The following is a 10,489-nucleotide window of genomic DNA, read 5'->3' as shown; positions in this document are numbered from 1 at the left end:
AAAACGAAATGATTTTACTATATATAAAAAAAATATTTTATTATATCTAAAAAATTCAAGATATAATACATTATTTCCTCTTTGCAGAATGTTCGATGTTGGCGGTCAACGGTCTGAAAGAAAGAAATGGATACATTGCTTCGAAGGCGTCACTGCGATCATCTTCTGCGTTGCTCTGAGCGGCTATGACCTGGTATTAGCGGAGGACGAGGAGATGAATCGCATGATAGAGTCGATGAAGCTGTTCGACTCGATTTGTAATAGTAAATGGTTTGTCGAAACGTCTATCATACTGTTCCTGAATAAAAAAGATCTGTTCGAAGAAAAGATCACCAGGAGCCCACTCACTATCTGCTTCCCGGAATATAAAGGCGCCAACACCTACGAGGAGTGCGCCTCTTATATTCAGATGAAATTCGAAAATCTGAACAAAAGGAAGGATCAGAAACAAATCTACACGCACTTTACGTGCGCAACAGATACGTCCAATATACAGTTTGTGTTCGACGCCGTAACCGACGTAATAATCAAGAACAACTTGAATAATTGCGGATTACTGAGTTAAACATTCCAATACTCGATCAGTAAATTATCGAAAAAGAAGGGATATATCTTAATATGTTGACGACTCATTAATCTTCGCGAATGCATTAGAGAATGACGAAGAGACTGATCGAAAGTTTTAAGAGGAACGTGTCCGTAAATACGAATATATATTATGCGAGGATTTTATTTACATACACATACACAAACATACATTAGGCTTTTGAAATATTTTATCGTGGTATTATGCAACTCTATTTGATTCTATAGTTTTTAATGAAATATTCTTTGTAAAAAATTCTGCGTAAATTCATCCGAATTTCTAGTATAAATGTGTTACTCGATCCTTAACTTATTAATTTTACATTCGGTGATTAGACAACGAAATATTCTCACATTACGAACAAAGTATTCAATATATTTGGGAGTTAAATTGATATTTCAGTCTGATGACTGAACATTTCGCGTTGTCGCCAAGAATGTTTTTTATGCACTATTTATAAAGTAATCATTATTTTTGAAAATTATTTTTGAAATTAATTAACATATATATTGATCTGATTAAATAGATTATATTTTTAAAAGTATTTTTAAAATTCCTTATTGTTATATGTTTATTTCTTTTTGAGTTAATAAATTTTCATTATTTTTTTGTAAAAGATGATACTTGCTTTTCGTGGCCATGCGCGAAAGAAAAAAAAGAAATTCGAGGCGATAATGTTAAATATATAAAACGTATCGTTTACTTATACTCCCGATTAAGAAGATCAGAAACATTCCTTTGTTTCTGTTTTCTAAATGTAATTTAACTATACTAACTTAGATAGCTATTAATTTAGTGATATTTCCTTGTATATAATTTATTAAGCTAAAAATAATTACGTATTAAGTAAAACATATTTCTGCTCATCTATCTACTTGCATTATAATGACAAATAGAAATTAACATCATGATGGGCATCGAACACAGCTCTCTGTGCATCTTTCTTTATAGTATATATTTATCAATTTGAGAGAAAAATTTTTGTACAAGCTTCTCTTTTTTTATATACGTATTAATAAGTAATAAAACCGAGGGATGTTTTCATTCCTCGATTCGCCAAACGGACGTAACGACAACGTTAGCATTAGTACACGAAACAAGTCAAAATCAAATTTCTTTATATACACACAGTTTAGATCAATAAATGAAATTTCTTCTTTTTTTAAGAGTCAACGCTTTCTCCGTTCCCGATTGATCTCTTTATTAGACCATTCAATACATATATACATGTCCAATGTTTTACATCTTGTACAGGTGAGGATCGATCTAACTGATAAAATGCATCAACTATGCACGCAAGCGTGAAGAAATGCGTGTTGCCAAGGTGCAGGACAAAACCCGTATCGTACATGTAATATAAGTGTACATCGGAAACAATTTTCTCTTATATTGGCTATACATTTTATTATACTAATTTACACATATGTATACGTCCACTTTCCCGCGATTAGACCCACGTTTACTTAACTGAACTGGAAGTGGATAAAAATTAAGGTCTTAAATAGGAATATGTACAATTTAAAATGGATATTTTCCAGCAAAGGTAATACACTGTGCTGAGTCATGTACAATATTTTTCAAAATGGATGAAATTCTAATCTTAGTTTCTGACAATATACCATCACAATTTACAGATTTTTATTAATCGTTTATGTTATTAATATAATAATAAAAACCACAATACATCAGTTAGTATAAATATGGTTTTAATAAAAAAAGAAAGAAGAAAAGAAATTTAAAGAAAAAGTTCAAAAATATTTATATTAAAAACAAATAGACTTATTATGTTAAATGATATTGGAGAGAGAGAGAGAGAGAGAGAGAGAGAGAGAGAGAGAGTGAGAGAGTGATGGGAATTACTGACATTTATAAGAAATTTTTTCAAATTAATTGTAAAGAGAATTAAAAATCCTTTTACGGAATTGAAGTAGATCTACATAAAATAAAGAGAAATGCGAGGCAGACAATTTTTATACTAAAAATGAAAAAAAAAAGATTTTTTCCTGTATTGCAATTTACATAATGTATGCGCGCGATATAGTCTAATATAGTAAATTATGAACCACAAATGAAGTGGTTAAGATTTGATAAAACTTGTAATGATGCTATCTCCTGCGTGAAAGCAGGATATAATATACTTACTTGCAAAAAAATATAGACTTCTATTTATATATTTTTTTGATATTATTATGCATATTACGAATTATTATATTACTCATTATTATATTACTATTTTTACGTAGAAAACGATATCACGATAGAAATAGACAAATTTTTCAATCATTGAACAGTAACGGAAAACCATTTTAAGATTCGTAGCGTCCCCCTTAGGTTTATCCTATGTATTTTCACTTCAAATGATTTTTCGTTATCTAAAAGCAGAGTATAAAATAATAATATACTCATCTGCAAAAAATGTTAATGTAACAACAGTGACCTACAAGATATAAGTCACTGTGGAATATATTTTTTTGCAAATGAGTATATTATTATTTTGTGAATGAATGTATCATTACTCTGTTCTCAGAGAAGTTCTCAGTTCGAAGATAAGCCATACAAAGGATTGTTAAATCTTCAGCATGGAAAGGTTATGAAAAACGATTTCAAGAGGAGATACATAGGATGAGCCTGAAATCCTATTAATATGAATCGATCGCTTTTACGCGGAGCCACATCTTATTCTGACATATATGATGATGCAGGATAATACTACGTTCAACACGAAATATTTTAACTGTAACACAATGTCGCACTGCTCGGCAATATAAACATTTAAGTACAAAGCATGCAAAATGTTTTAGTTATCAACATTTCAAGAATTATATATTTTTTGCAAGTGAGTATATAATAATAATAGGTTTGTTCGTGTTGCTTGTATTTTTTGCACTCGGCATCTTCGTTTTCTCTCTCTTCACGTCCAAATGTATATTTATCTTCTTTCAAGTGCAAAAATTTTGAGGGATTTCAAGCAACGCAATCAGACTTAATGTTATTAATTGTAATAATGTGACAGTATGACACTGTGTTTAACCTGTTGGAAAACACCCATAAATTAACATTTTGGCTGCCATATCATACGTATTTTCTTGTGAATTATGTTGCTTACGTAATGACTATTCTTTCATTTAATCTGTATTCGTTATTCCCTCTATAAATAATGTGACAGTCAAAATCGTAGGATATTTGTATCATAATAGGAAACATGATACTATGTTCTCTGGAGAATAAAAATTGCGAGGCGTTAGGAAAGAAATATAGGTGGGCGTTGGACCCGTTGGGACGGACGTTCTAAAAATTTTGATGGAATGTAAAATATAGGAACTTTGAAATTAGAGAAAAGAGATATATAAACGAACATAATTACAAGATGACCTTAAATTAATTAAATTAGCCACTTTCCGCATCGCGTGCAAGAAAGAGGAAATTCAGGGCAATTATAAGAAATATCTTACCTTACATCTCTGTGAGAATACTGTTGTGTTTGAGTCTACCATTTTCCTTATGTTACACTATGCTACACACGATTAATTGTAAAATTAAATTCGCTCCTCGGAGTCTTAGTTACATATTTTTTTGGTAGTTTTTACGCTACTAAGATACCGTGAAGACTCCTAAACCTTAAAAGTGACTCTAACATTGAGAATTAAAATTTTAAGTTATTAATATATAATACAAGCAGTGACAACTATAACATTATTACCGCAAGTATTACGCTGTTTAAACTCTGATGATTATATTAACGTGTTCGTGATATATCCAATTTTACAACGATTTCAACGGGCTTTAAATATACATTTTTAAATCTGTGTCAACAATTATAGATGGATCTTCGAAACAATAGCCGTTCGCGCCACTTTAAATATTCGATGCAAAAACAATGATTTCTCGCGTGTTATCGCGAGAACAGATCAACACGATTATATTACCATCAACATATAGAAATACAAAATACAGTGTTCGATAAGCTCAAGAATAATCTACGAGTACAAATTTACTATAATTAATTATATTTGTGATCAGAGATCGAAATGACTTGCAATTACTCTGACTCGCGATGACCACCGATCGCTTTCAGAATAATCACAGAACAGATTCGGGATTCTTAAATATGCTACGCGGATCTGTAACTTAGTTTGAAAGTGAAGACTCGCCGACTACTGTCGTCTCGTTTAATCTCATAAATAATCACACGTACTAGATTAATGCTAAGCGTACCGGAAGTCTGGCCTAATAGGATTTATGTCCCATTTATGCGTCCTATCTACTCTTTCGTCTCTCTTTTAGTGAGGATTTCTGGCCGGAATGGGCGGCCCACCGGTGGTTCTTGCTGGGACGGGTGGTGGAGCGTTCGATGGGGGTAGACTCGGTGGTGGGTGCTGCGGAGGCGGCGGGGCTTGTCTATGCGGCAATGGAGGAGGTACCGAGTTGGGCGGTGGTCTACTCAATGGTTCCTGAGGACCGTCCATACGTGGTAAAGGCGGTGGTGGTCGATTTGGTATGGGGTAGCTGGGCGATCCATCAAGTATTTCCTCGTATATAGCCGAATCCGGCGAAAGTCTCTCGTCTTGTCGATCATCCTCTATCGCATCCGCAACCGGTGGTGTTACCGGGCGCGCGAATTGGTTGGGAATCACGCTGAAGACACCCGCTCGTGGTATTTGCTTTCGCTCGTGAGCGGGACTCTTCGGTGGCTGGGAGGGTCGGCCCGGTGGTGCTGGTCTCGGAGGTGGGATCACGCCATTTGGGCTGCCTCTGCTGGGAGACGGTCGCTCAGCAATCTCCAATTGTTCCAATCGTTGCATGGGACTTCTCAATGGCGAGTCCGCCGTGAACTGAGCAATTGTAGTGTTGCTGCAGATTTCAATTTCCTTTTCGATCCGTTGTACCCAGTCAGGTGATTTTAGCGACAATTTTAATGTTTGACCGCACACCTGCGTCATGCCCTTCTTCGCCGCAGCCAGGGCGCACTGGCCATCCCTGAATGTCACCCAGATAGTCTCGCCGACGTAACGTACTAAAATTGCCTCGCCAATGTGAGATAGATCTTGTATCAGCGCGAACATAAGATTATTATCGAACACGCTATCCATATCCTCGATATCCTCCACCGCCTTGACTATTATCGTACCATCGGGAGGACCCAGATCTTGTATCACTTCTTTGAACACGCACTCACGCTTCTCGGGATCGACACAGTGCACGTCTATATCAATCGTGGCAATTACCGGTCGATGATCACTTTGCTTCAATTCTGCCCTGCCATAATAAACCAATTTTCCTGGATTCCAATCTGTAGGTGAGTCTGAAATGTACATTTAAACTGATACAGAAATACAATTATATTTACATGTATACTTTATATAGGATTATATAGAATTATATTTACATGTATACTTTATATAGGATTAAAAATAATCATATGGTAGAAAAAACCAACCAATATCAGGTATTTGCTTCCTGCGTTTCCAAAGAACTCTGTCTGTCCATGCGGGTTGACGACACTTCTCGCTGGTGTCGTAATCGTCCGAAAACAAATCATATTTGTACGTAGGAGCAAAAGTAATAGGTCCTTCCTGGAAGTTCTTAAAGACGTTGCCCTGTTCTTGTTGAACCTTGAAATTAAAGATTCATAAAAGTTATATTGTTAGCAACTAAACTTTCAATATTATAACGATAAAATTTGTTTTTTTTCTATATGACTCATTAACAAATAAAAGAAATGTGAATTTCTAATCAATAATATGACATAATACCCTCAATTGATCGTATTGCAGTATCTGATCCAATTCACTTTGCTTGATCAATTCTTTCATTTCATCCTTGTCCATATCGACTCTATAGTTGAAGTCACCACACCAAAACACGTAATCGTGAGTGTTCAGCGTTCTACCCATAGGAAATGTTATTTTCCTTGTGATCTCGGCATAGTCAGCGTTACGTTCGTTCACCTGAGACTGGCCAGCGGCGAAATGCGCGCACACGAAACAAAAGGACGTGGAGTATAGTACGCATCTAATTGCTGCAGCGCCTTTGTTTCCGGTAGCGCCTCCCAATCCCGTTTTCACGCAATCCACTGCCACGTCGCGCAGATACGGTGCGTGTACAGGTCGTATAAATAGATAGAGGCAGACGCCTACCAACTGCTGATATGTCACGAGAACGTATTCTGTATCCTTGCATAGCACCTTCTGCAATTCCTCGGCCCAAGCCTTGGCGTTATCCGAACTAGCGGCCATAATATTACTGGCATTCAAATCGACAATCTCCTCGAATCCTATTGCGAATATATCTACAGGAACATTGTCTTCCTGTTGTAAGGATACTAAGACTGAAAAGAGGTACAAAGATTATGGATTATAAAAAAAGAAATATCTTTTATACGTTATATATGTATACAGGATCATTACAAAATATTTCCGTCTATTTTGTACACTTTACGATTCAGTGTTTTTAGAAGGAAGATACTTACATGAAGATCTGATTGGTCCATCGAATAACCAATCGGCCAGGGATACATCCTTATAAACTACACTTCTAAAATGTTTGCCTCCGTTAACGTTGTAAGTACCAATGCTCACTCTGAGATTCATTGTATCCACATACTCGTTATAGCGTTTGCACATTTCTCGCAAGAGATTCGGTGCAGCATGTAACATGTTGGATGGCAACAATAAACGTGCTCTGTCAGCTAGTTCTGTATTTAACGTTGAACCTAATAATAGGATATCGATCGCTTCCTGCTTATTGGAGTCCAGTAAATTATTTTGTATCGTTCTAGCTGCCGATCTCGCGCCGTCCATCAGCTTAGAACTGCCCTGGATGGCACCAGTACCCGCATATATCTTGCTGACCTCGTTACCATTGTTGATCCACATCTGACGAAACACTTCCTCAAATCTCGAAACCATCTGCTGCTTCTCCATCAGTTTCAACAAACCCATCTGTTTGACAAGCATCTCGAGCGCAAAGAACGTTTGCACGCAATTTGTTCTGTCCAAACAGTCCAGACAATTTGTCCTGATGGTGCCGGTCTGTTCAAGAATTACAGTATTACCGACAGCATAAAACAGTGAAAACGACTCCAGGTACTTTTCGACCTTTGCCTTTAGCTTCGACAGATTTTTCATGTTTCCACCGCGACACTCCTGATGATAATCAAACAGGACGTGCGGCACGTCTTTATGCTCCGATATATTGTGATGGGTTTGAAACAATTGACTCAACATTGCTTCCCCTTCTTTGCTGCCGATCAAACTGGAGCCAAGAAGATTAACGATGACTTGCTGACCGTAACGCTTTTTGATCATATCTAAATGCCTGTCAAAGGCGGGCGCGGAAGTCTCGAAGCCGCGTGATATCTTCACTTTGTGGGAACCGACTTGTACACCAGGTTGCTCCCATAACAGTGGTACCGAACCCCTTGTCTGAACATAAGACGTTACTTCGTTGTCTATATAGATCACCTGTTCTGTTTCCACGAAATTCGCCACATGTCCGTCATCATTAGTTCCTCTAACATTAAATCTGCACAAAAGATCATATTTTTATATAGAAGTTTAATAATGTTTTTAACAGAAGTTTTTAACAGAAATCTTCAACAGAAGTTTCAACAGAAATCTTCAACAGAAGTTTTAACAGATTCTAATAATGATATACCGTAGTTTTTAAAATCTTGGAATCTTCCATTTAATCAGGCCATATATTCCAATAAACTTTTATTTTACATTGCAGCGCATATATGCGATATGGATTAGTCATATATATGTTATATGAATTGCGAGATATACCTCTTATCAAGTATTGTGATAATTCTTGATATTGCAAGAAAAAATGTCTGTTGATATTTATTAATCTCTTTTTTTATTGAACTTATTGCACTGTTTATATTCTCTTTTTCTTTCATCAAATAGAAGGAAAAGCTGTACTTTTCCATCAAAGAGAGAAAAATGATCTTACCTAGTGCCAGCACGTTCACAACTTAATCTACTCATGAGCACCGCTCGAGCTTGTCTGTGTCCAACATAGACGGTTCTAATCTCCACACTGCCACACATTGCTTTCAATAACCATTGACTCGTATCTACGCCGTATCTTAATAGATGAATATGCAACATTCGATTCCTAATCGACGAGATTATATATTATTATTTTTTAGTTCGATGGATCTTTCACGAGTAGTGATACATAATTTTTGTTAAAATCTTGAACTTTCTATTATAAAAGTTCATGTTATAAAGGTAAACTGTCTTAAAGGTAAGGTCTTACAAAACTGTATACTAACCAGAAGAACCTATTATCCGTAGTCGTAGATTTGCATCTTCTCTGAGCGCTCAACGTAATATCAAGCGACTTCTGTCCAGCAGACCAGGAGAAATAAAACGTTCCAGAATTCAGGACTTTCCTGACTTCAGATACGCGATCCTCCATTCCTTGACTGTAGAACAGAGGTATAAAATTCGACTGCGTTATTCGGAAAACCTCTGATTCGCCGATCTTTCCAACGGAAAAACATCCGGTAACCAGAACGAGGTATAACAGAGTGTTCTCGCCTGCATTCAGCTGTAGAACACCCAGACATCCGTACGCGTCCAACAATTTAGTATATTTCGGTTTTAGGAACTCGTGCTCCTCGGCAGCTGTAAATGATGCATATTCATGAGAATCTTCAGTTCAAATTGTACTCTTAAAATTATTTCACCATATTGGTGCATATTAATCAGATTTCAAATCCACACCGTCCCAAGGAAAACATCAAAAGAAAATCAAAATTACTTTATTTTGACGTCATAAAAATAAAAAAATAATGATTTTTGCTTACAAAATTTGACTATTTATTGATGTTAAGAATCAAAATAAAATTATTTTGATTTTTGCTGACTTTTGTGTATTTCTTGGAATAATGTATTGATATTAACACCATGGATTTTATATCCATACTATGTTAGTATTGATATTTACATGATAAAAATTACATAGACACCACATAGTGTTAAATCTACATTGATATTTTTTAGAGTGTAACAATATAAATGCTATTGTTGCATACAACTGTTATACTATATTCTAAAAGACAGTTGAACATGGAAATTAAAACAGGCTTTTCAATGTATCCTATACCGAGCTTCAAAAAAACATCTTATTGTTCTAAGGATATTCTCTAAGGAATAAGGGTTAAGGATGTCCCTTGAATAAAGTGTGCTCTGTGGACTTATACACAAATATAAAGAAAATATACAGCAAGTTATGATGTATGGTTCAAAATCACACAATCGTGATGCAAGATCAAGAAGATACAGAGCGGAACGGAGCTCCGGTTCACATTTTAGCGGCAGCGTGCAGCTGTCACACCATTAATGCGGTTGACCTTAAACGATATCTTACTTGCACGGCTGTCTTCTCGCAAGTGGAACGCGTGTCTGCTTGATTTCAAATGTAGGAAGTGTAGGAGGATGCGGGATAAGATGAACAGGTTGACCATGCACGGCTTCGCCGGTGTTGTGTCCGCAAGCAGATAATCTCTCTACTTGAATTGACCAGTTACTTACAAAGGACTGCGATCGCCTGTGATTCGAAAAGCAGCGTCTCCTTGCGGCCCCGCTGTTCGAGTATGACCGAATGCGGTTTGGGAGAATCTAGCTTTTCGTAGACGCGGAGACTCTTGCCCATCGCCATTGTTGCGTGGTCGTGTTTCTCTGGTTGCGATAGCGATACGGCGATGATGCTCTATGCCGCGACAGATTACGTCTGTCACAACACGTCGCACCGCAACAATCAGACACCGAAACAACGTTCTCACCGTGACTGGCGCGGCGACTGAAAACCACCGCTGTCAACCAGTCAATCGTCGCCGTCATCGACGATGCGCCAACGAAGATCCGCCAGCTTTATACGGCAGATCACGTA

At 36.7% G+C, this 10,489-nt stretch overlaps 2 protein-coding genes across 2 annotated transcripts in view; one reads left to right on the top strand and one right to left on the bottom strand.

Annotated features, from left to right (window-relative positions):
- LOC108755671 (guanine nucleotide-binding protein G(i) subunit alpha) overlaps positions 1-783 on the top strand; it is a 4,405-nt gene extending 3,622 nt beyond the window's left edge. The window contains exon 4 of the mRNA XM_018498813.1: positions 88-783. Coding sequence (XP_018354315.1) covers positions 88-565 — 478 coding nt within the window. The 3' untranslated portion in view covers positions 566-783. The remainder of the gene's footprint in view (positions 1-87) is intronic.
- A 3,705-nt stretch (positions 784-4,488) lies between these two features.
- Positions 4,489-10,483, bottom strand: LOC108755646 (synaptojanin-1). The gene is made up of 7 exons (XM_018498765.1): positions 10,132-10,483; positions 8,868-9,222; positions 8,543-8,707; positions 7,056-8,110; positions 6,340-6,914; positions 6,024-6,198; positions 4,489-5,888 (listed from the first exon to the last, which is right to left on the bottom strand). Exons 1-7 carry the CDS (start codon positions 10,256-10,258, stop codon positions 4,867-4,869), a joined length of 3,474 nt encoding a protein of 1,157 aa, XP_018354267.1. The 5' UTR covers positions 10,259-10,483; the 3' UTR covers positions 4,489-4,866.
- Between the last annotated feature and the right edge of the window lie 6 nt (positions 10,484-10,489).

The sequence above is a fragment of the Trachymyrmex septentrionalis genome, unplaced genomic scaffold, assembly GCF_001594115.1.
Source record: "Trachymyrmex septentrionalis isolate Tsep2-gDNA-1 unplaced genomic scaffold, Tsep1.0 scaffold9, whole genome shotgun sequence".
Taxonomy (NCBI): Eukaryota; Metazoa; Arthropoda; class Insecta; order Hymenoptera; family Formicidae; genus Trachymyrmex; species Trachymyrmex septentrionalis.
Note: the sequence above shows the minus strand (reverse complement) of the source record. Positions and strands in the feature narration are given on the sequence as shown.

Bases quoted from the DNA above. Each gene is read 5' to 3' on its own strand.
- LOC108755646 (XM_018498765.1), bottom strand. From the start codon at position 10,258: ATGGCGATGGGCAAGAGTCTCCGCGTCTACGAAAAGCTAGATTCTCCC. The intron at 9,223-10,131 runs GTAAGTAACTGG...CATCATTTACAG, and splicing joins ACAGGCGATCGCAGTCCTTT to CTGCCGAGGAGCACGAGTTC. The intron at 8,708-8,867 runs GTTAGTATACAG...CTCGTCGATTAG, and splicing joins ACGGATAATAGGTTCTTCTG to GAATCGAATGTTGCATATTC.